This window comes from Choloepus didactylus, chromosome 7, assembly GCF_015220235.1.
Source record: "Choloepus didactylus isolate mChoDid1 chromosome 7, mChoDid1.pri, whole genome shotgun sequence".
NCBI lineage: Eukaryota > Metazoa > Chordata > Mammalia > Pilosa > Megalonychidae > Choloepus > Choloepus didactylus.
In genome coordinates this window covers 99,281,990-99,308,625 of record NC_051313.1, presented here as the reverse complement: position 1 = coordinate 99,308,625, position 26,636 = coordinate 99,281,990, and the positions used below count along the sequence as shown (strand labels likewise).

The 26,636-nt window shown below is 39.3% G+C and overlaps 1 protein-coding gene across 9 annotated transcripts in view; it reads right to left on the bottom strand.

The window, feature by feature from the left end:
- The window catches only part of PKHD1 (PKHD1 ciliary IPT domain containing fibrocystin/polyductin), a 473,530-nt gene that overhangs the window by 291,293 nt on the left and 155,601 nt on the right, over nt 1–26,636 (bottom strand). For all 9 annotated transcript variants that reach the window (XR_005217861.1, XM_037842918.1, XM_037842911.1 and 6 more), the window contains 2 exons: nt 24,112–24,324; nt 40–250 (listed from right to left, as the gene is read on the bottom strand). Coding sequence is in view for 8 of the 9 variants with exons in the window: in XM_037842918.1 (XP_037698846.1) it covers nt 40–250; nt 24,112–24,324 (424 nt within the window). In the remaining variant the exon portion in view is untranslated. The remainder of the gene's footprint in view (nt 1–39; nt 251–24,111; nt 24,325–26,636) is intronic.

Below are 26,636 nucleotides of genomic sequence, written 5' to 3'. Positions count from 1 at the left end.
TTCTTCTGTCTAAATTAAGCCAAAAAGACAACTCAGTACCTCAAGGCTGTCCTAAGATGGAGGTCTGCATTGTGCACAGTCTCCACAATGACAATTTCTTCCAGTGGTCTGGCACCCTGGACACCTGTTCCACTGATGACAACAACTTCATCCCCAGGGTACCAGTCCACAGCATCTTCCAGAGCCAACACAGTGTCGTGGGCATGGGCAGCTGCTCGAAGATGGGTGACAATTACTTCTGGTACTGGACCTAAAGGAGACCGAGGAAAACTTGCCTTTAGACATTTTAATGATTTATAAGAAAGTAATGTTATTCAACCAAAGAATCCTGTGAAAGAAGAACCTAGGAATGCAAGCCTTGGGATCAGTAAGCACCAATGCCTTCACTTTTTTGTACGTTGGATTTCTAATCTATAACATAGTGGCAATAATAATAATCTAGGGTAGAGAGTGATGAGATTTGAAGAGCACAGGAACTGGAGACAGAATAAACTTGCATTTGAATCCCAGTTTGCCATATTCTGAATATGTACCCTGGGCAAAATACGTAAAGGTGGGCTTCAGTTTCCTCAGCTACAAAACAAAAGTAGCAATGTCTTTCCTCAGAGGGTTGTAGGAGGATTAAATGAGATACTATCTATGAAACATTGAGCTTGGATCTGGCCATATAAAATAGTTTGAGGATATTTTAGTCTCTTCTCTTCTTTCTTACTTCACACTGTGTTTTGAGGATGAATTTTTCCACCTCTGTCTTATTTCAAATAAAAACAAATGATTTATTTGACTCTCTGACAGAAGTCCATAACTAATTTCCAATCCAAAGATTCAAGCTCACTTCACAAATAGTGTAAATGGAGTAGAAAATCAAGATTACCTTGGAATGATTATCCTAAGTCTTGGTGTATTTAATGATCCCTTCCAACACTGTGTGCAAGAGAGGATTGCTAAGCAAAGTTGAAGGAGGAATTTGTGACTGTAGACATCTTGGTTTGTGTTAGGCTCCAGTGCACCCATCTATTCCTCCCTACACCAACACGCTGGTCCTTAATTGTCAAAGACTGAAAAAGGCAGTATGTTGCATGATTTACTCTGCCCTTTCCAGCAAGAGTCAGGCAAAGGGTTTTTTTGTTTGTGTGTTGTTTTGTTTTGTTTTGTTTTGGTGGAGGGGGTCCAAAGTATTATCTGAAGCAGTATTTCAGAAAACTCATGGCTTACTCTCAACTCCTTCCTCTTTCCTCAATACATTTCCATCCTCCTTTGCAATAGATCATTATTTACCTTTAGCCCACAGCAAGTTACTGTCCTCCCTTGTTGCACTAAAGTAAAGTAATAATACTTGAATTGCTAGCTACAGAGGTGGCCAACAATAAATCATTTTCAAATTATTTTAAACTCTCCCTCTTTATTTATTTGTCTCTGTGGGGAGAGGCAGTGTACTTGTACCAATAATGTTGTTCCAGACCTAGAAAGGTCTCTGGGTTAATGATATAATTTCTGGAGTTTACTTGCACAATAATTTTATCTTGAAAAAATTTACAGAGTTCAGAATTTCTAATTATAGGGCAGATGAAAATTAAGACATAAATCATCCCAAAAGAAAATAATTTTAATTTTATTCATTGTTTGTATGTTTTAACCTTTGGGAACAATAAAATGAAATAAAGTTTATTTATATGTATGCTCATATATATGTGAATTTCTGTGATCCACTATTGGATGCCTGCACTGAAACATCTCTACCAAGCATAGGAAAATGTTTAGCAAAAACAAAATACTATCAACTCGGTGATCAATTGGTCATAATACTCAATCAATATGCAGTCAACATCTACTATGTGTCTACTAGAATGCAAGCTACACATTGCAGAACCAAGATTAGGAATGGCAATGATTATTTCTCGACTTTTCATTCCTATAAATGATAGTGAAGTCAGAATGAATGAAAAAAATCACAGAGAATCTTTGAAGCTCATTTTTTACTATTGACATAAATCTATGTCTTTTTAAATTTTGACAGGGTCTCCAGAAAGCAGTAAAATTATCTCATATCCACTCTCATTACAACAAATGGCATCTCTAAATGTATAACTAAAACATCAAGCCTGGGTATCTCATGAGTGCCAGCCTCATTCTAGCTATGTAGGAGATATTGACACTTGGCTGGCTTCAAACTGAAGACGTCAAAATATGTACTCCTCCACAAACTTGACTCTCCTTTCTATTATTCCCAGTTTACTGATGCCACCATTGTTCAAGACTCCTAACATCTACATCACCCATTAGAGGGATATTACACAACTACTATTATTTCTTTACTGACAATAATTTAACTCTCCTATTCCTCTAAATTCTCCTTTCCATGAAACTCCTACATCATTACCTCATAGCTGGATAATTGGACTAATTACATGAACTAGACCCTCTGCAAACAGCAGAGGAGCTTCTGGATCTTCTGATCCATTCTGTATTATCCTCTTCTTTTAAACTTTGCTAATAACCTGCAGCATCTCCCTACAATACTCTGTAGGGAGTACCCAAATCCCCTTTCTGACTTTCAAGACTATCCATAATCTGGCCCTAAAAAACTCCCTGTTCCAGAAGTCCTCTTCTCATTTAATTGTCCCATTCCTACCTCTACTGCTTTGGCCCATTCTGTCCCTACCACCTGCAGGCCCTCCCTTCTTCCCCTTACCTATCCTCCCAAAACCCAGCTCAAGCCCCACCTCTCTCTTCCACTGAATTCCAGGGAACACTTCAGCCCATGATACATTTTATAATGATGTGGGGCCCTTAGTGAGTGAAAGCTGTATGTACATCTGGGATGTAGGCACACTCAAGCATGCTGATGAGTTTGCAGGGCCAATTTGCTTGAGTAGCTTTGTGCAGAAGAAGCCCACACAAAGGAGAACACAGAAAAGAGGATGACAGCGATGGCATGGGATCTGTCTCGGATATAGGTCCTCTCTCGTCACCACATGGACCCAGGATTGAACACGAGGAAAGGAAGGATGCAAGCAGAACATGAAGACATCCTCCAAGTGGCTTTTGCACCTGATGCTCCCCAACCAAGTACTCTCTCACCACTTTGTCCTGCCTCATTCTTCAGAATGATATTCAACTTGCTTCCTCAGAGAATCCTTCCAAGTACTCCTGACTAGCTCAAACCCTGTATTATAATTTCATACATCATGTCCCTTGCACATAACACAGCCACAGTTTGACCTCTATTACTATAATTATCTGATACAGGTGCTCAATAAACATGTACTAAATGAGTAAAATCATGAATGAGACCTGGAGGAACAAATATCAATGTGTTCAGGTCCAGGTGATCATGTGGGACCCAATGGAGTGCAGAAAGCATTATGTACACACCACCACTCCTCCAGCCTGGGATTTGACAGCCCAGGGAGCACTGGAAGCCAGCAACCTTGGCATCTATGTGTTCAGTTATCTCATGGTGACCACTAGCAGCAGGGACGGGGATGAGGCAGCCCCAGAGCCTTCCTGAACTGAGGACAATGACCAAGAAAGCCAAATTAGGAAGAGCATGAAAGATACCTCACCATGACTGTGGCAGACTGGTTGATAAACTCACATGAGATTGTGAGAACTACAACAAACAGGCAGGAATGTTGAAAGGGCTGGAGGTTCTGAGAGAGTGGAGCAGAGGGGGAGTATATCAGTCAGAGTTCTCCAGAGAAACAGAACAGGACTTACATATATATAAACAGAACCAGCAGTAATTTATATATGTGTGTATATATATATTACAAGATTTAATATAAGAAATTGGCTCACACGATTGCAAGTCTGAATTTGTAGGGAGGCCCAGAGGCTAGAAATTCCTGTGAGAGTGAAGCTGAATTCTTGAGTCTGAATTCGTTAGCCTGGAAACTCAAGGAGAGGAAGGGGGATGTAGTCTCGAGGCAGAATTTCTTCTGATCTCCATAACCCTCAGTCCTTGCTGTTCAGACTTCCAGTTAATTGAGTGAGGTCTGTCCACATTATGGAGGATAATCTCCTTTTCTTAAGGTCAACTGATTTTGTAGATGCTAATCCCATCTATGTAATACCTCCACAGTAATAACTTTGACCAAACAACTGGACACCATAACTTAGCTAAGTTGACACATAAAATTAACCATCATAGGGAACATTCTTGTTATCACTGCTGAAAGAGCCACAGGCTGAGGAAGCTCAGGGAAGAGGCCTGGAAAAACTTGAATTACATAACTTATAGTTAGTGCCATCTATTTAAGTAATAAATTATTCCGTAGTCATTAGAGTACATACGTCTTGTCTCCCCACCCCACCAGTTAGCACCTTGAACACAGGACCGCTGCCTTAGGTTTCCCTAACGTGTCACAATTCCTAATACCATCCTGGACACATAATTAGAATTCAACTCACAGTGATTTAAATTTACTACTTTGACTATTGCTTTCTGGACAATCACTTGCAAACTCCCATCAGATATCCAGGTGAGTAAATAATTACCAATATGAAAAAATAACACAAACATTAAATGAGAATTTAGAATAAGCCCAATCCATGTTCCAATGTTAGGCAGTTTTACTCTGAGGTAAGTTCTTTTTTCTTTTAACAGATTGTACAGATTTGGAAACCAAGATTCTTCAAGGATGAGATTGCACAGTTATGAGATTCTAGCACCAAGTTCTGCAACTAGGCCTTCTGAATCCAGGACCAGAGACCTCGACAAGCAATTGAATTCTTGGCCTCTGTAAAAAACTGTAAATTAATTCTTCCCAATTAGCTTTAATAACAAAAAAAAAATACATCCATTACTTTGTAAATGTTGTTTAAATGTCACACAAAAGTGGTCCTACTGACTTCTCCAATTAAGAAAGCGCTGTACAAATTTCAGAAGCAAGAGAATAATTTTACTGTGCAAAACTCTTTAAAAACTGAGAATGGGCAAATGCCTTCCCTTCTGTTCCACAAATCAGAAAAATAAATAAATAAACTAAAATGCAGTTTAAAAACCTCAATAATTTATGAATATGCTTAAATGAAAAAAAAGACGCTATTAATCTATAATTTCATGCAATGTTTAAACACTTTGGGCTTTCAGAGTTGACCTGTTAACCAACAAACTGTTCATTTACTTCCACTAATGACTTCCACTCATAATTGTATTTCCTACAAATTATTGTTCAAGCATTGCAGTGCCATTCATCCATAATTACATAGTCCAGAGATCCATTCTTACCAAATGGGCATGGAGAAAAAGAAAATAATCTTTGTGAGTTAACACACTTAAAATTCCTAATTGTCCTCTGTTTATTTCATGGGACTTCAATCTTTATTCCAAATGAATAACTGCCAAGACCTTTCCAAACTGTTTGGGCGGGGGGGGGGGGGGAGAAGGGAGGGAGGGAAGGAGGGAGAGACATAAAGGGAAGGAGAGAGATGAAGGAAGGAAAGAAAGAAAGAAATCATTTCATTAAGAAATGTTCACATTAGCATAGGAATATAAAGGAACTCACAAAAGAATGAGAAAACTCAAATATATGAAAATTATTTCCTCCTTATTTCTAGATGTAGCTTCATCAATATCCACTGCAAATCAATGAATGCTGTCTTTTATTAAGTATAAATGAATACTTGCCAGACACAGGTGAGACAGAACAGAACAGAGTCCCTTTCCTCTAGAGCCCATGACTAGTTCTGGAAATAGACAAATACAAATCACAAAGGCACCATGCTAATTGTTAAGACAAGAGAGATACCCAGGGTTTCTGGAAGCACAGGCCTGAAGCTCCTCACCCACATCAGGGAAGGGTTGTTTCAGGGAAGGGCTTCCCAAAGGAAGTGATAACGGAGCTGTGTCTTGAAGGAAAGGCTAAAGTAGGCCAGAAGATGCAGTGGACCAGGGCACTGCATCATAGGCAACAGTGTGCCCAAGGCATGGGAGAACATGGCACATGCAGAAACCTCTCTACATGTGGGATGGCTGGAGAGCAGGAAGCTCAGGAAGATGGTGCCCTGATGGGAAGCCACCAACTCAGGGCACACTGGAAGAGGTGAGCAGAACCCACCCAGAAAGTGCTTTGTATGCCCTTCCAAAGAACTCAGAGGTCATTTGGAAGCCGTCAAAGGTATATTTGGGATAATTCTGAAAAAACCATACTTATGAGACTAGCAATGTTTTATGCCCATAAATGCATACATCAAACTGTGAGGATAGAATCCTTAGCAAGAAAAGGTATTTATTGAATGATGGGGAGAATGTGGAAATCCCAAGCCAAGTCCAGTCAGTGGGGAAAGAGTGAGTTTGATGTGTTCTAGGAGCTAGAAGGAGAACAGTGTGTCCAGAGGACCATAAGTGAGGCAGCATGATGAGGCTGAGCAAACTAATGTGGGGCCTTGTTTGCCTGTTCTAAAGTACCTGAGTCTTATTCTCAATAGAGTTATACAATCAGATCTATGTTTTTTGAAGTCACCATGGATGCTATGTGAAGAACAGATTGTAGGAAAGTGAATAAAAGTAGTAAGGCTTGCAGTAGTTCAAGCAGGAAGTTTTGAAGGTTTGGATCAAAGCTAGGGAGTAGAAATGGAGAGAAAGGTCAAATTTGAGATCTATTTTGGAGAATCAAGAGGACTGGATGATTGGAGCTAGGGTAAGGGAGAAGATGTTGATGATGCCTCATCAGTCCATAGCTACAGCAACATGATAGATAAATGAGACATTTGGGGAAGAAGATGAAGAATCCAGTCAATAAATATTTATTGAGTACCTACTATGTGCCATGTGCCATGCCCGATCCTAGGTGCCAGGAATACAATAGTGAGCAAAATGTCCAAAATTCCTGCCTTCATGTAGTTTATATTCTAATTGCATTCCATTTTAGATATATTAAATGTTAGATAATGATTTTAGACAGGTTAGATTTTAGCTCCTAAAGAGAAAAACCAAGTGGAAAGTTGAGTCTGGAGTTTAGAATAGAGGTTTGAGGCTAAAAAAAAATATATGGGAATGGATGGTATTACCTGGGGGAAAAGTATAAAGTTATAAATGAAGAATATTTGAGACCAAGGTGATGGGAATATCATTTGAAGACTGAGTAGATGAAGAAGAAAAACCAAAGAAGTAGAAGGAGGAAGAAAACCAAAAACAGAGATAGAGGCTTACCCATTAGAAAGAAAAAAAAAAAAAAACCAACAACAAAGAACAATGCAATGGAAAGAAATTCTTGCTCCTCCATGCAACTGCCTAGGGCTTCATTCCTCTCCATCTCCTTGCTATATTTTGCGACTGTTAAAGTCTGGATGCCCTGCCCAGCATCTCCTGTGCCCAAGCCTTATTCAACAGTGCTCATTTCCTCTCTCTGCCAGCAGGAGGTAAGGTGCATAATTAAGAGGAAATGAATTTTGAAGGGAGAGGGATGGAGAGAAAACTCTGTCCTACTGTTCTTCACTTCCCCTTTGTCCCACAGCACCTGGCTTGAATTCTCTGGTCATATACCATCTCTAAGGACAGTAGAAAGTGATGAGTAACCAGAAGGATTAGAGAAAGACTGGCTGCTGCTGATTACCCCCTCCTTGCATCTCAGCTGGCTTTGTCTGCTCCCAGAACACATACTGTGCCAGAACCCCTCTCAGCCAAAAAAGTAACCCTCAGGACAGGACTAAGAGCTGTTACCAATACTAGAGAAGAAGAGAATTGGGATTGCTCAGAGCCTGAATGGAAGAGAGATGTGTTCCTGGCTTCCCAGGAAATGAACCTAGTTCCCCACACTGAATTATACTGAGTGGTCAGCTGCTAGACATAACCTATTAACATTATTAGACAGCTAGTACATTTAGGTGAAAGAAACTTTTGAGGGCTCACCTGGGTGCTCACCATGTGGTTTATCAGCATTTCTTTGAGAAAAAATGTATTCCAAGTTCCAAACTATCAAATTACAAGGGAACTTTTTGATCCCAAACCATTTGTGAATTGGAGGCAGTCCAATTTGCTGTACTTTCAGAAGAGAAGACTGTGACATTAGCATTGCTATAAAGACTATCTGGAAGACCAAGGAGATGGAATGGGGGCATTTTTCACATACCATTTCCCTCTGTCCTTAAAAGCCACTTGCTGTGATATCTCCTTTGGATGAAGGCAAAACGTGATAGGGGAAATCCTGCATGAGCTCAGCTCGGTGTGTGCACTGTGAGCCTCCTGCCTCAATACTGGCTAAACATGTGTCTGCCAGAAGGAGACAGGAGCCAGGCAATCCTCTACAAATTAACAGTCAGCTGGCTGCATCCATCCTTCCACAGCTGATGAGCAAACACTGTGGTGAAAGGGAATTAGGCACAAGCCCATTCCCAATCTAAGAAGCAACCCCACCATCCCCTTGTCACAGGGTTTAGACCAAGGCTAACCAAGGTTATTTGGCTAGCATAATAAACTATACTTTTATTGAAGGCCTGTTCTGGAGACTAACATTTATTTCTACCCAATCTGACCAACTTTGATTCAAAACACGTGACAGAGAAGAATCAAGGAATAAGGCTCAAAATACCGAGGAAATAGTACATTGTGAGATACACGGAAACATCTGGAACAGTTTCTAGCTCCTGAGAGGACTTAAAGCCACATAACAAATGCCATGCTTAGGCCATACAGAACTGCAGTGGAAAGTCTTAACTAGAAGCACAAAAATCACTTGGTAAGAGTCAAAGCTTCTACAAAATGCCCTTAATACCCACTTCTGTCATTGCCAAAAAATATAAAGAGGATTTCAGATATATTTTTGACCAGATAATCATTTTGATAGCCATCACTATGCTTTATGCTTTACAGTGGAGGTGACAGTTAGGAAAGAAAGGGACAATTTTTAATCATAACATATTTTAGGAAAAGCAATAAATGCATAGTGCTTAAAATAAAAAAAAAGAAAGACACAAAAAGAAAAAAATAAAACACCCACGATCCTAATATAACAGGTTAGTTTTTCATATCCCTCCTTTCCTGTGTTCATATACTTATAAAATTTCATTCTTAAAAATTGTATAATATGGTACACACCATTTTTGTAAATTCTCTTCATTTAATATATTGGAAACTTCTTTTGGTTGTATTACATATTGTTTAACAACATGATAGTATCAGACTACGCAGTTTTAAAGATGTATATTTTATATACTAATTGCTTCTTTCCCCACAATGAGTTTGTTTTCAATATTTTGCTCCCATAAACAATGCTGATGTGAACATTTATGAGCATAACTTTTGTGCATACTAATTATCATCTCCTTAGAATGAATTCCCCAAAGTGGAATTGCTATATCAAGGAAAATACCTAGCTTTAAGTCTTTTGATATAATTACTAATTTGCTCGCAGAAACATTGCACACACTTCGACATGCACTAGCAACATATGATTGTCAGTTCCCCCCAGACCTTCTACTTCTTTTTTTTCCTTTTTTAATCTTGGCCAATTTGATAGGCAAAAATAAATTTGCCTTTGTTTCAATTTACATTTCTTTGATTACTAATGAGACGAAGGTAGGAACAGACTCAAAAAAAAAAAAAAAAAAAAAAAAAAAAAAAGGAATTTCTCTCTGTCTGTGAACACAGGATAAACCAAAGTCCTCTTCACAGCTTCCTATTAACCGGCCACTTGCATTAGTTATATCAACGTGTCTATCTACATCCCTCACCAGGCTTTACATTTGCTCTAAAAGTTATTTAAAAAGATGTTAATCTGTATCTATATCATATAAGAATTTAGCATATGATAAAAGTAACATTTCAAATTCCCAGGGAAATGTTGCTGTATTAGTTTCCTATTGCTGCTGCAACAAATTACCACAAATTAAGTCACTGCAAACAACAAGAACATATTATCTTACAGTTCTGGAAGGCAGAATTCCAAATTCAGCTTCACTGAGCTAACATCAAGGTGTCCTCGCCTCTTTCAGCTTGTAGTGGCTGCCTGTATTCCTTTGCTTGAGGCCCCTTCCTCCATCTTCAAAGCAAATCCCTTCAAGCTCTGCTTCCATCATCACATTGCATTCTTCTCTGACTCTGACACCTCGTACATCCTTCTTTTGAGGACTGATGTGATTACATCAAGGCCACTCTGATAATCCAATATAATACCCCCATTTCAAAATTCTTAACTTAATTGCATCTGCCATATAAGGTAACATTCACAGTAATATTCACGGGTTCTGGATATTAGAATGTGAACATATTTGGGGACCATTATTCAGCTTACCACACTTGCCCTGTTGAATAAATAGTGTTGAGAAAACTATCCATTTGAAAAAAATAAAACTAGATAACTGACTAATACACGACATCAAAATCATTTCTAGATGGATTAAAGCAGGTGTTGGCAAATTTTTCCGGAAGGGCCAGACAGTAAATATTTCCAGCTTTGCAGCCATACAGTCTCTACTGCAGCTAATCATCTCGACACTGCAGTGTGAAACAGCTACAGACAATATGTAAATGAACGGTAATGGCTGTTTCCAATAAAATTTATTTACAGAAACAGGGAGTAGGTCATATTTGGCCCATAGGCCATAGTTTGCTGACTCCTGGATTAAAAACACAAATGTGAAGAAAAATGAAATGATAAAAATCCTAGGAATGGGATTGAGAAAGCCTTCTTGGACCAAAAGGGGGAAGAGAAATGAAACAAAAATAAAGTTTCAGTGGCTGAGAGATCTCAAATGGAGTCAAGAGGTCATTCCAGAAGGATGATTCCAGAGGTTATTCTTATGCATTACATAGATAGCCCTTTTTAGTTTTCAGTGTATTAGAATAGCTAGAAGGAAATATCTGAAACTCCTGAACTGTAACCCAGTAGCCTTTATTCTTGAAGATGATTGTATAACTATATAGCTTATACGGGATGACTGTGTGATTGTGGAAACCTTGTGGCCCACACTTGCTTTATCCAGTGTATAGACAGATGAGTAGAAAAATGCAGGCAAAAAGTAAATGAATAATAGGGAGGGATGGGGGGTATGGGATGTTTTGGGTGTGCTTTTATACTTTATTTTTTATTATTATTCTTTTTTGTGTGGTAATGAAAACATTCAAAAATTGATTGTGGTGATGAATGTACAACTATACAATGGTAGTGTGAACAATTCCTTGTACACTGTGGATGACTGTATGATTTGTGAATATATCTCAATAAAATTGAATTTAAAAAAGTCCTAGGAAACAAACAGGTAATTTTATATATAGTCTTTGTGTAGAAAAGTTTTCTAAACATAAAACCTAAGGCAGAAACCATAAAGGAAAATAATTATAGACTTGTCACCATAGAGATCAGAAAACTCCACAGAAATTTTGAAAGGTAAATGATAAACTGTGAAAGAAATAGGATTTTTGTGCCTGTATCAAGAATGTTACAAAGGGAGCGACAAAGAACAAAGCCCCATCTGGGGTCTCAAAACAAACTTAATTATAATTGAGAAGACTCTTACAGAAACCTGGAAGGAGTGTCTTCTGCTTGTCTTTCTTCCACAGGTAAACATGCACAAAATTATAATAAGTCTGCATGTGTCTTAAACCCATGAAAAATGTGGAAAGAATATTAGTTTGCTCACCTTTGGGCCCCAGTTAACTCACCTTTTGGGCCCCAGTTCCACCATCTGTGAAATGAAAATAATAATCCCAGTCCATCCTACCTCACAGGGTTGTTGTGAAAGTTAAAAAAACAAAACAAACAAAAAAAAGGATAGAATGAGACACATCTTTGAAAATTTTAAAGTTCCAGGATGTAGGTAAAATCCAATTCTAACAAATAATGAATATAATTTGCAGTTCAAGGATACTCTTTCTCCATGGCCAGGCTGAAAGCAATACTATTAATAGCACTGCTTTGATGATGCATATGGAAGAATTCTCTTTGAAGGAAAAACCACAAGCTCCTGCTTATGTAATTTTCCATTTACTTAACAAAGTTGAGTTACTTTGGTACTTAAAAATGTAAAAAAAATAAAATAAAAAAATGCAAAATCCTAAGGATCTAGACTACAACACCAATTTAATAAATTAAAAGAAGGGTATTGAGACTAGAGCATGGGAATGGGGTGAGAGATGGGGTACAAGGCAGGAAGTAAGAAGTGTAGGAAGGTACCAGATCAAGTAGGGCCTTATAGCCATATTAGAAATGTTGGACTTTATCCTAGGAACAATGCTAAGTCCCTGAAGAGTTTTAAGCATCAAATGACATAAAGAGATTTGTGTTTTTAAAAGTTTGCTTTGGCTCCAGGGTAAAGAATGAATTGGAGAGAGACACAAGAGTAGCAACTCGAAAGATGAATTAGAAAACTCACACAACAACTCAGGCATAAATCGATGGTGTCACGGATTAAGATGATTGTAATGGAGACAGAGAGAAGTTATTCAAGAACTAAAATCAGCAAGACTTGGTAACGGTTAGTTTTGTGTGTCAATTTGGCAAGGCTGTAGCACCCAGTTATTCATTCAAATTCTAATCTAAGTGTTGCTGTGGAGGTATTTTGTAAATGTGGTTAACATCTGCAATCAGCTGACTTTGAGTAAAGGCAATTACCCTCAATAATCCAGGTGGGCATCATGCAAACAGTTGAAGATATTAAGAGCAAACCTGAAGTTTCCCTGAGGAAGAAAATATTTCCCCTATGGATAGCAGCATCAGTTCTGCCTGGGTTTCCATTCTGCCAGCCTGCCCTACAAATATAGACTTGTCAGCCCCCAAGTTGTTTCTCCAAAGAACCCTGACTGATATAGACAAATAAGGGGAATGATAGAGAGGTATCAAAAATGACTACTAGGTTTCTGGCTGAGGAGTTACTGGAAAAGAAAAACACCCAAAATACACATCCCATCCTACTTAGAATAATAATGATATCCAATTAAATCTGCAGGCATAACAACAACTAATTTTTACTGAGCACTTGCTCAATGCCTCCATAGTGCTAAGTGTCTTACCCAGTTTATTTCATTTAAACCATATAACACCACCATAAAAATGTTCTAGCATCATCTCCATTTTACAGATGTGGAAACTGAAACACTGAAGAGGTATCTTTTCCTGGGTCCACCAGCTAATTAGTGGGAGAAATGGGATTTGGACCAAAGTAGTCTACTAATTCCAGAACCTAAGTTCCAAACACCCATCCCGAGGAAGATAAGTGAGCAAGGTTGAGCTCATCTGGAGAAGATGCAGAATGTCAACACAGGTCCCCACACCGTAGTTGAAAAAGGAAACTATAGAAATCTAAAACAAAAAAAAAATGGGTATTGGAGGTAGTTGTTCCTACTTGAAAAGTTTTGTTGATTTTGTACAAATAGGCTTGATAACTTCCTGGATTACGTATCTAAGATGTGACAGAGTAGGTTATAGAAAGTAGGATCCACTTGGTTTACTTCTTAATACATTTTCACAGGGTCAAAAGAATATAGGGAAAATTTTTGAAACTATAAAGGATTAGACATGAAATGTAAGGCCTAAGGTATTATTCAGTACTATTTTCACTACTTCATTCTATCAGTGCTTGGGATTTTAGAAGGAAGTAGTTCACAGTTTTTTTTAAAGAGCATCTATCGTTCTAATGTGAGAAATAACTTTCCAATTTATCTTCCATGTGTTCTAAAGATTTTATCACAGGACTAATATTTATAACATAGCAGTGACTATACTTTCAACATGAAATAATTTTCTTATCATTAACTAAAAGACATAACTCTCTTTCTCCACCCCTACTGCTCAATCCCACAAAGAGGAAGAGTGTTGTTATAGATTGGTCATTTCTAGGATATGCTTGGCACAGTCCCAAGGATTGGAAAACTTTCTAGAGTTTTCCCAAATGAAGGAGCAGTTCTCTATTTTTACTCTCTTGCCCCTCACAAGGATAAGGAAAACAAAACAGGAGTCAGCTCCCTGGAATCTGCTCCCTAAACTAGAAAGGCCTAAAGTAGGTGGGCCAGATCAGCTCTCTCCTTTACTGTCTTCTCTTCATGGACTGGTTGGTTGGACTGGACTTACCTTCCTTCAAGGGATGAAGTCCCCGACTCAGTTTTGTTTGTTTCATAGGTTAACTTAGGGTTCATTGTGGTGTAGTACAGTTTCATGTATTTTTTTTTATTTTTTATTCTATTACCATATATGCAATCTAACATTTCCTTTTTTAATCACATTCAGATATATATTTCAGTGCTATTCATTGCATTCACAATAATGTGCTGTCATCACCACTACCCATTACCAAAATATTTCCATCATTTCAAATAGGAAGCCTGTATATTTTAAGCCTTAACTTCCCAATTTCCTGTCTCCACCCTGTCCCCTGGTAGCCTGTATTCTAGATTCTGACTCTATGAGTTTTCAGCCTCAGTATAATCACAGGGATAAGTAAGGAAAGTAAGCTAGTTGTCCATTCCCTTCATAGCTTAGACAAAAAGAATTAGCCTCATGATGCATCATTGCTCACTCAAAGTTTTCTTTTTGATCTGGAACCAAATCCTAACACCCAGAATTGATGCCTTTGTCGATCATTGTACTGGAAGTACATACTTCATTAAGAGACTTTACACAAAAAGTGGCCAGCCAAGATCAAGATCCACATGGTCCTGAGTCTAACAAAAAAACTATCTTAAAATCAACCTCATCCTTCCAATAACATTTTCAAGACATAATCTAGGAAGCATCACAAAGTTATTATACATTTTTAAATCCTAATTTTTCTGCTAATTGTGGCAAGGGCTTTCATTTTACTTAGTGAATTGGCCCCTCAGTATTTTTCCTAGCCAAACTATACTTGCTTGAAATATATTAGTGTACAGACTATACAGTAAAATCTTACCAACTTGCACTAACTAGAGGGAAGGCAATTCCAAATTAGTTAAAATGCTCAAAATGTTGGATTGTCAAATATTTAAAAAGTAGACAAGTTATTGTTTTTACCTGCTGTTCTCTTTTATCCTGGTGAGATAGCACTTCGCTTAGTTTAAGAAGCTACCCTCCTTCATTCTCTGACCATGTAGTTCTGGGAGAGTGCGCCCACCCTCTGGCTCTAGCAAAGATCACAGTAGTTGGTTGAGAGATAGGCCTGTGACCCAAATTGTGCCAAAGTCAATCCCAAGACTTTTGCCCAAACTATTCATTTAATTATTCATCCAACAAATATTTCTTGGGTGCCTACTATGAGTCCAAGCGCTGTTCTAGACCCAGGGGATTTTGTAAATGAACAAAACAGGAAAATCCTTGCCCTCATCATGTATATGTTCTACTGGGGGAGACACTAAACACAGTAAGTATGCTCCAATGTAATAGAATTATGTTGAATAAATTCTGTATATGATATTTAATATACAATATCTTAGTGTTAAATGCTAAGGGGGAAAGAAATGCTGGAGGTCAAGAGTGTTGAAATTTGCTCAGTGGTCAAATAGCCATTGGAAAAGAGGTACCCTCTTCCATCTTTCATGGAGGCAAGGCCCCTTTTTTCCTCCGTGAGGGGGGATCTTGCCTGAAAATGAAGCCAACTCAGTGGAAAGCAGAATCAAGAGTTGCAGAGAAACAAAGTCCTGATGTCTCTGCAGCACCTGGACTCAGCTGTGCCTCAAGTTGGCTTTTTGTTTGTTTGTTTGTGCTTTCAGTTATATGACTCAATAAATGCCCTTAATTTTTAGTTCAAACAAGGTTTTGTGTCACTCTCAACCAAAAAAGACCTGTGTAATGCCAACACTTTCAAGTATATACATAGAATCTTGAAGTACTTAACAATGTGTTTCTAAGTGGGGTCCCTGCTGTATTTGGATTATTGGATAGCTAGAACTCATTTCTAATTAGCAGTATACATTTACATGTTAACACCTAAAATCCTAAAGACCTTAAAAACAGCATGTTCAATTAAATGTGGTTTATACTACTAATTTAATGAATTTTTTCTTATAGATGGTACCAAGGTCACTTTTGCCCAGTTCAAGCAAATACAAATTCTAAGTTGAATGAAAAATCACTGAGATTTTACCAGATTTGTTTCTGCCATTGCGCCCCGAATGGTTGTATTTTGGACTTTTTGAGGCATCATTAGACAAAAGAGAAAAAAAATGTCCACCTTACCTCTTTTAGTGGTGGTGGTTATATTTTGTAAGGACAGATAGTCAAGGACCAATCCCTATCTGCTCTAAAGAGGGAAGCAGTCATCCTGTCATTGACGTCCCACCATACCAAGGGTTCCCAATACACTAGATCTATGTTCACTAGCATTAACTTGACTGTATAATTATGATGTCCCCAATATGCCAGCTGACCAGAACCAGCACTATACTGTATCTTGCTTAAATTTAAGACTACAGAAAGCAATTAATGGGTTTTAAATTTTCCACAGTCCTCATTTTCCCATTCCACCCCTTTATTTAATCCTACTTCCCACCCCTAAATGAAAACAAATCAAAATGAAACACAGCAAACAAACAAACACACACATACAAAGATGCCCTCACCTTCAAGCCCCATGTCCCTTTGAATCAACCTTTTACATACACAGCAGGTTGTTGAATAGGATTCTGCTTTTCCAGACTGGACCAGGATAACCCAAGCAGGGGACAAAGAGATGATAAGCACCTCACATTTTAGTTATCCATAAACAGTTAGGGAGTAGGTATCCTCTGGGGATTATTTAAATGAATGAATCTAGCTTTGCCACCACAGCCATTCCTAGAGCAAATCCTACCACAGCCTATATGAGCAACAAAGGTGGGAAAAGAGGAGTGTGATGGTTAGGTTCATGTGTCAACTTGGCCAGGTGATGGTGCCCAGGTGTCTGGTCAAGCAAGCACTGGCCTAACCATTACTGCAAGACATTTGTGGCTGGTTAATAAACCAGAAGGCTGGTTTATTAAATCATCAGCCAATTGGCTGCAGCTATGACTGATTACATCAACGAAGGACATGTCTTCCACAATGAGAATGCAATCAGCTGGATTTAGTCCAATCAGTTGAAGACTTTTAAGCGAGGCAGATAGAGGACTTTCACTTCTTCGGCTAACCAGAGAAGCATTTCCTGTGGAGTTTGTCGAAGTTGCCAGTTTGCTGCCTGAGGAGTTCATCGAACATCTTCATTGGAGTTGCCAGTTTGCTGCCTGCCCTACAGAATTTGGATTCATGCATACCCACAGTTGCGTGAGACACTTTTATAATATTTTATATTTATAGATATCTCTTGTTGATTCCATTTCCCTAGAGAACCTTAACTAATACAATGAGGTTCAAGGGAATCCTCAGAGACGACAGTGAGTAATCAGCTTGGGCAAGCAATGCATTGCCTTTTCCTCTCCTTTTAGATGGAATGGATGAGAGTACTTTTCTCCACTTAAACAAAGAAAGAGAGCTTCAGAAAACCAATCATAGGGCCTGGAGTTGCTGCAAGAAGAGAGCTGGCTTCTCTTTCCAGGTTGGATATCTGCAAATGCAGCAGATTTGCTGGGCTACCCTTGCCTATCTGAGCAGGGGTAAGGAAAATTAAAGAGACACAGCAGGGCAGAGAAAGAGGTGATGACTGGAACATCCTTGATGTGGAAGGATTAGTAAGATTCCCCTGGATCCAGTGGTTTCTGGGGAAGATAGCTTAGCTTGAGCCAACTTGCTGGAATACCACCCAAAAGAGCAGGTCCCACGGTGAAAGCTAAGGGGTTCACAAGCCTAGGTGGAGCTTCCACGTTGGGAAACTGTGTGGCAGGAAGATTCTCTGCAAGGCACCAATGATCTCACTTAGGCATCTCATGAGAAAGAATCAACAGTCAGCCCCTGTATTGTCTAGAGGGGTAGCAACACCTACCAGAGGATACAATTGCAGGGTGAAGTAAATAACCTGTTAAATTTCTTGCCTAAGTTTTCCTACGTGTCCCACCAATAAGAAGGATGGGAAAAAGAGTAAAGGAGTAGCTCTACCACTCCAAGCGCCTCAGGCTGGCCTTGATTGGGGAAGGGGAACATTAAATTAATAGGAGACTGAAGTCTAGGGCTGGCCTTTGAATATCTGATATGTACCAGAAAGCAATGGTGCCCAAAATGTTGTTAAGAGTCAGGAAAAAGACATCCATTAGAACATGAAGGAAGGTAGTGATTAGAGAAAAAGATGGTCTGTTCTACATCAGGCTTCTTCCTGGAAGTTTCAAGTCTCCCAACAGTCCCTAAAAATGTACCACTTTCATTGGCTTAGCCCTATGCCAGAATTACACAACAGCTAAAGCTCCCCATGAAATCTCAGGTAATATTTTGTCATAATAAGTGCTAGTGTTAGAACCTCTTCAATACTGAGAAAACTCAAGAACCCTGGAAAGGAAAAAGGAACCCCATAAGAGATAATAGAAAATTAGATTCCATAAGACCCTGTGATAAATAGAGCTTTTTAGGTTTTTGATAACATTGGGAAGGGTGTCTAATCAGAGCATAAGTTTTCTATTATATATATAGAGTTACCTCTTCGGCTATTTGTTGGGACCCTTCTATGTGCTAAGCTTTGTGCTGGGAACTTATTGGACATTTTGGTTTGCTTGATCTCACATAGATGTTTTATTTAGCCTAAATGCAACCTAAATGACAATGTATTTCAACTTTACACACTGCGTCTATGTAGCAGTAAATACTGTACCACATTTGAATATTTCTGCCTATGGATTTTGCCTTAAAACTTCAAAGACTAAGCTAGAATTTTAAAAACCTGCAATTATAGTTTAACCAGCTTAGAAGGCCCCTAGGGTTTTATCTTTCCAATAATGCTCCCTTCTGGCACTGGCCACCTCCCCTTCTTTCCATGATCTGCTCCCCAACACACACACATGAATATACACACACATGTCCTCAAACATGCACACACCTACCTGATCAAGTCAGAGTGGCCATCTTCTCATATGCCCTTGCCCCCCTGGCCTTGATGGTTGATAAAGGAGTGAAAAAGTGACTTGAGCTACAATGATCACAGTTCCCTAACCCCTGGGCACTTTGTAATTGTCCTAAGCCTGCTAGATACATCAGTTTGCACTTTCTGAGGTCTTCCCTGGTTACTCTTTTAACTAATGATAGAAAAGAAAAGCCCTTTTCTTCTCTGGTAGAAAACTCAAGTCCATGTGAGCCCATCACATGCTAGTGATCATGTGGAAGAAGCCAATAAGGAGAAGGAGAGAGTGAAGCCAATATATGCAGAGATCCAGAGGTGTAAGGCAGAGCAATCCGGGTGGCCCTTGGATCCCTGGATGCATTTGTGCGTGTCCAAGGCCACTTACCTCATGTCCAGCCTGCAGTTTGATTACCGGAGCTCATAAATTCCTTTGTTTTGTCTAAGTTTGCACTGGGTTTCTGTCCCTTACAATCAAAAGAATTAAGAAGACTAATAAAGCTACATAGAGAAACACCATGCCACAGCTATGGTTCATATTCCAGCCCTTGGGCTGAAATGTGAGAGACAGAAGATAAGGGAGAAGTCACGTTCTAGAAGAAACAGATAGGGAGCAGGGGCCAGAAGAGATGTTATGGACAGAAAAGAGACAAGATTGGAAATAATTGATCAGATGGCAAAAGAACAGAGATCTGAAAATATATTGTTGGATAAAGAAGAATTATTAGAAAATGAAAATGAGCTTTGAAAAGTTTGAAAGTTTTATTCTCTGTCAAAGAACAGACTGTATGGAAAATGTCCAGGAGCTCAAAAAGTCTTGCAGACAAATAGAATCATACAGAGAGGCCCTGGGCTGCTCAAAAGGATCCACATCTGACAGCTAAAAGGGAAGATCTAACAGAGTTGCTTTTAATTGTTATTTTTCTTCGAGTGAAATGTTACTTTGAATACCAATATATAATAGAGATAAAAGCAGTGAATGGATTACTTGAACAATTTGAACCTTTATTGCTTGACTCCCAAATACACTGGGGAACCTCTGAAGTTCCTCCAGGAAGCACGGTGTAAAAGTTTGCAGAGCATGCTGTGAAAATCACTCGCCAGGAACCCATTCCTACATGGATGTGCAGTCCACGTGCCCTGTACTGCACTTCAAGACCACTGACACACTTTAGCAACTATAAGAGTGCCAAAATAATATACTTCTAAAAAGTGTGGAACTTAAATTCAGATACTTGGGACTTTTTGAAGGAAAACAGTCCATATCCTTGCTTATTTAGTCCATTTTTTTCTTATTTGTTCCTACTGAATTTTTGTGTGCCCAACAATTGCACTAGTGTTCTCCTCAACCATGTGCCAGCCACTAGTTTTTGTGAGAAATTTCAATCTATATTTAATGCCTGTATCTTGTAATTTCTTGAAAAGGACAAAGACATAAGTCCAGTCAAGGCCATAAGACTGCTTTTCTCCTAAGAAACTGTCAACCAAATTTCTCAGGGAGGAACTAGAAATGAAGTGAGAGACATTGATAAATTTCCCTGCTGAACAATCAATAAAAGCTCAGCGTCCTGCTCAGACTCCCACTGTGGAAGCAAGGGCCGTAATTACATTGTCAAAAATTCAAGCTGCCCAGGCTGACAGTGACCGCTTTGAAAAGTGACACGTGATTGGCACTCAGTCTGGGGTGGAGAGTCTGGATTGGCAGACAGGGTGGTGCAAGCAAAAGGCAGGAGAGAAATTTCCTTATTGACTACAAGTACCCAAACCCCAGGCTGCCACTCTCAAGGAATCCTGAGACTCTTTAGTCATATCAATATATCAAAGCAAGCCACCCACAGAATTTACTAAGCAATCAGAACCATACCAGAGACTCAAAACATGCCCTGTCCAAATCGATCCTCTCCAAAACAGGCAAAAAAGACCCTGCTGTGTGGATGTATGTGGATATATGTACATGTAGCTGTGTAGGTATGTGAGCGTATAAATGAATGAGTTTTTCTACATTAAAAGAAAGACATGAAAAGCGCTTTCAACACCTCTTTCCTCGTGACAGCTGAACAGCAAAGCCTGCTTGCTCAGCGATTCTAATCTATGACAAAAATCAGCTGGCCCCAGTGGGTTACAAGGAGCCCCAGTGAAGAACGAGGTGGAAGGGAGAATGTGAGGAAAGCAAGCTGTCTGACCTGCAGACCCATTTTTGTGAATGCATATAACCCAAACAGGAGCCAAAGTAGAATTCATCACTTCTCTTACTGTTTGATGTTAGGAATAAAATGCCTACAAAAGGCCACATTTGCTGAGCAGTGGTCTGCTTCTGACTATACTGGGGCCAACGCAAATGGCTTCCAAGAGGCCTTTATTGTAACCATATCCAGGAATGGTGATGTTCAAGTTTCCTGGCTGCAAAAACAAATACCATACAAGGGGTTGGCTTAACACCAGGAATTTATTGGCTCAAGGTTTCAGAGGCTAGAGGGCTTGCTTGCTCTCCAGATCAGTATCTTTTGGCTGGCTGGCACTCTTTGGGGTACCTTGGCTTTTCCATCACATGGCAATGCACATGGTGGTGTCTTCTCCTTTCTCTCCTGGGTTCCTTTGACTTCTAGCTGCTGGCTGCTCCCGTGGCTTCTCTTTTTCATGTCTGATTATCTGTGTTTGAAAGGACTTTGGCCATATTGGATTAAGGCCCACCATCATTCAGTTTGGGCACAACTTAACTAATAACATCTTCAAAGGTCCTATATACAAACAGGTTCACACCCACAGGCTCAGGGGTTGGGACCAGAACATGCCTTTTGTGGGGACATGATTCAATCCCCAACAAGTGCTTATCACTGCTGGGAAGCAGTTGCATGCACCAAGTGAGATTAAAATCAAAAGGTGTTCACTGGGTGGTGGAAATGGAACACAAGCTGCCTGGAATATTGTTACTTCATGATCTCCAGAGCAAAGAACTTTCCCTTGCTCTGAAAAAGGAGACAGACAAGAAACATTAATAAGAAGGAAAAAATTCTCTATGTAGATCTGGCCCCATGTCAAAGTTTGCAATAGAAGCACCTCTCCCCTTCCTCGTTCCCAAAGGAAAAACATAGGAGATAATTGGTGTTGGTTACCCAGTGCTTTGGGGGTGGGGAGGAGGAAAGTAATCAAAATAGCAAAAACTAACACTATTGAGGTGCTTACTGTGTGCCTGACACTCTGAGGCACTTAACTGGCACAAAGTCTATCTAATAGAACTGTTTTTTCCTGGTTTTATAGAGATTAATTTGCCCAAGGTCATGACTGACAAGTGGAAGAGCTGGACTGATTTCTGATTCCAAAACTACTGACCACTAAAACTGTTTCTCTAAGTGTGATCAATGGACCACCTGAATCAAATTCCCTTAGGGTCCCATTAACATGCACATTCCTGGGCCCCACACCAGGTCCACTGACTCAGATGTGGGAAAAGCCCCAGAAATATGGATTTAAAAAATCTCCTCAGATGAGTCTTCTGTACACTTAAGTTGGTGAATCTCCTCCCTACATTATCCTGGGAAGCCGAGTGAATGCCCAGTCATTAGGGACTTTCTGGGTGCACAGCCGTGAATCAAGTCGCTCACTGTTTTGTATACTTGACAGCAAAAGAAAATGAGTTTTTCCCTAAAGTGCCAGTTCACAAGACCCACCTTTGGCCCTAGGAAAAGGCCAGCGAAATTACGTAACGATTTTCACCATGATATACAACTGTGCTGGAGGGGAAGTCTGTTTGAGGCCCCAGGTGGCGCCGGAGAGAACTGATGAGCCTCAGGGTGTGACTTGGACTGTCTAACAGCTACATCGGGAAGGGAATCACTCCCACCCAAACGGTGCAGCTCTTTTCTACATATTTCTTTCATATGAATTAAATACAGCATCATCACTTCAGAGAGGAAAATAGCTTGTTTTCACCCATGTTCAATGCATAAGCTTTGTTGTTCCCATAATATCCTGGTAACTCCTATATTGTGAGGACTCTGGGGAATGGTCTAAGCAGTTGTTGATGACAACCTAATCCTGGGAATGGAGAGGAAAGAGGAGAAGGAGCCAAGGGAGATGAGGAGGGTTGGTAGGAGGAAGGCAAGAGGAGAAGCGGAAAAGATGAGAAGGAGGGAAGCAGAGGGAGAGAAGGTATCTGCACTCTCACTATCCAGTAACATCACAGAGCTAGAGTAGCAATACTTCATGTCTTTTGGAGATTGGGTAATTATCAGGAACACACATTTTTGTCTCCCTTTGCTTCATGCTATGTAACCAAAAGCATATAATTTATCCACTGAAAGACACAAACTTAAAGCTCATCACTCTATTCTTACATTTCCTGTTGTGACTAAGGATTATACTGTACACAGTAATTTCCAGAATCTCAAGGAAGAAATAAAAGACCATTGTGCAATATGGAACTAGGTGATCAGAAGGAAGACAGAGTTGGAGCAGAAACACACTGTAGCCTAATCCCTGTTCTCTCCCAGGAATTCATAAACACCCAACCCAACTGTACCAGGATTCTAAAGAGAACTGCAACCAAAATTTGTTCACAGGAGGGGAAAAGAGCAGCAGTAGCAACAACAACAGAATGAAGTTGCCTCTATTTGTGATGCCAGGCTATCATAAACAAAGAGTATACTCAGTAACTGTACAAGGTTGTGCTGTAGTCACAAACACAAATTTCAGTGACTTATGATAAAAAAGGTTTATTCCTCACTCACATACATGACCACAGTAGGTCAGCTGCAGGTCGACTCCATGTTGTCTTCATTCAGGTTCCCAAAGTGAAGGAGCTGGCCCTTTCTGGGAAAGGTTATCCTCAAGCAGAAGGAAAAGAGAAAAATGGCCAACGCATGGCAATGACTCTTAATATTTCTCCTTGGCCATGGCATACGTCACCTCTGCTCCCATTCCACTGACTAAAGCAGGCCCTTGGCTATGCCCATGTTCAATAGAGCAGGGAAGTATGCTCCATCCACAGATGGGTACTGCAAGTCACCTGACAGTAGATGGAAGTAAATAATCCTCTTGCAGGAGGGGGAGCAAATAATTGAAAAACATAGTATAATCTGCCATAGGAATCAAAACAATATGTGTTATTTAAGAAAATAGTGCCCATGTTCTGATTAACTTTATTGTCCCTGCTACTTAAAGTCAAAAGATTTTAAGATAGTTTTATAATTTTCCCCATTGTCCTCACATTGGCAAAACACATTTCCTCTGGTCAATTGCCTCACTTACCATGCAGAGATAGAGTCCCATTCCTCACAGCCAAGAATTTGACACCATATGGAAAGAGAGGAGTAGAGTGGGAACTCCCATAGAGTTTGAGCTGAGCTTTGCCTTGGAAGGGCTTGTCCTCAGTTCCAATCCGGAGCTCTCCACCATCAGACACAAGGATTGAATGAGCCCTGAGTTCAATGGGTTCTACATCCATGAAAATCAGCTTGCCCCCTAATAACCAAAGAGAAATTCATTAGTCCATAGAAGGATGAGGCTCACCTTTTGACTGTTTCAAAGGTTGATGAGATCTTCATTTCTATACTTCTACTAGAATTTTAACTTATTTTATCTTAGCTTCTCTTCTAGAAGCACAGTAGGGTATTTCAGACTAGAAGAGCTAAACCAGCCTAGCTTAGCTATCAAAAAATGGGCAATCCTACAATATGCCTTTCTTCCCAAAGTATTCCTGATAACAATAAAAGGAACCTTACATGGAATCCTCTTTAGCTAAGAGACGATATATGTCAGCCCTCCAAACATAACACAGCAAAATGACCATGCTCTCCCTTCCCTTTCTCACAATCAAATGACCACAAGATACTTTCTACTTATAATCCTCTCTGATAAGGACATAATCCAAAGTATAAAAAGAGCTGTATGTTCAGATACTCACTGCAGATTTATTTATAATGTTTTAAATGATAATAACCTAAATGTTCAGCAATTTAAGGCTGGTTAAATAAAAGATGAGAGAGCACTATTTTTGCCATTTTGCAGCAGAGAAAACACCACTTCTAAAAAGGAAAAACAAAAAAAAAACAACAACCCTGGAAGACAAATGTGCAGGAAACAAGGATAGAAGAAAATATGTGCCAGAAGTATACAAATTATGGTAAAAGGAGGTGTAATTATGGGCAAACCTCATGGCATTTGTGGCATTTTAGATGACTAGCATCTACTGTATGTTCCTTTAATAACAATTTCCTTGAGGAACTGCTCTGCCCATTGAATGCAGTTGAGTGGGATCGTCAATCAAGGCACCCTGTCCTACCACAGCCGGAACCACATGCCTTGGCTGCAAAAAGATTCTGGGGCAAAAATGCAGAGAAGACTGGAAATGTTTAGAGCTCATTAATTCCAGTCATAGCATCCTACTAAGCCTGGGATGAATTCCTGCTTCTGAGACACTAATAATCTTAACTGAGACAGATATAGTTTTGTTCTAATCTCCAAATTTTCTATAACATAGAAATATTATTTTATAACAAAATTATTTTATATTGTGAGAATAAATACTTAACATATTAAAAAGGCACTCTCATCGTTATAATAACTTTTCCTCAAAGGCATTTAGAACATTTATGTCTCACAATGTTTTTCTCAATAACAAAAGAATAATCAAAGTATTCTATATAAATACTTTAACCTGAAGGAGCTAATAAATCCAAATCCTGCGTGTAAGTGATTTGAAAAGCACTGGACTAGACTCTTCCACCATGCACAAAGTTTTCAGAGTTGTGACTTTGTATTAGAAATACCAGGAGCCTGGAACCCCCTAGAAAGAACAATTCTCAGACCAAATTCCAGCCGTGGCTATCGGCTATCTGATCACAGTCCATATGGTCAATCTTTTCTTCTCACAAATGCCTATTTATTCTTATTGGGCTCCAGAAGCTCTGAAAGTCCATCTTAGTTTATGTATCTCCAGATTATCATGTTTAGCTCAGTTCCCAGGATTTCCCACTCTTGCTTCCACTCTCACCAAAGAACCGGACAGAGAAGTAGAGATAAAACAGTCATATAAAATAAATGGATGTAGTCACAACCTGTTGAATATTGACCTTTACTGCTCATGACCTGAGGTTTCTGTGCAGAACCTCTGGATGCCTTATAAATATTTGAGAATATTCAGTAATACTTTATCCTCACTGTCATCATACTTCCCATCTTATGACAAGCACCGATGAAGTACGGCATATGTGCCACAATGGACCTGCCACCTAATTTCTCATTCCATTAAACACTAAGAGTCTAGTACACGGAGATCTTGTGGCCACAAAGCATTCAAGAAGAAAGTAAAAAGTAAACTCAGGACAACTCATTATCTGTCCTTTGAACTATATCTTGCCCTTGTCTGTGGTCATATCAGATTCATATCACCACTATTTCTGGTATGGTGTTTTACACAGAGAAGGTGCTCCTTTAAAGAATGATAAATGAATGGATGTTCTTTGCTAGAGGGTAGTGAAGTAATGAATGGATGTTCTTTGCTAGAGGGTAGTGAAGTAAGGCACTGCAAAAATGTAAAAACCTTAAGAGAACGCTCAAAAAAAAAAAAATTCCAAGGGAATTGCTAATGACAAGAAAAAGGAAAACTTCAAAACACTATAACGAGGTGATGTCCACAAGATGTGAAATAGCTAAATAACAAGGACTACGTGTTGGAAACACATTTGACTTCTTGTAGGAAAAGAGCTAGAAAACAAATTCATTTTTCAACCATTTATTTTGTTGCTTTAGAATTCTATGCTCACAACTGTTGC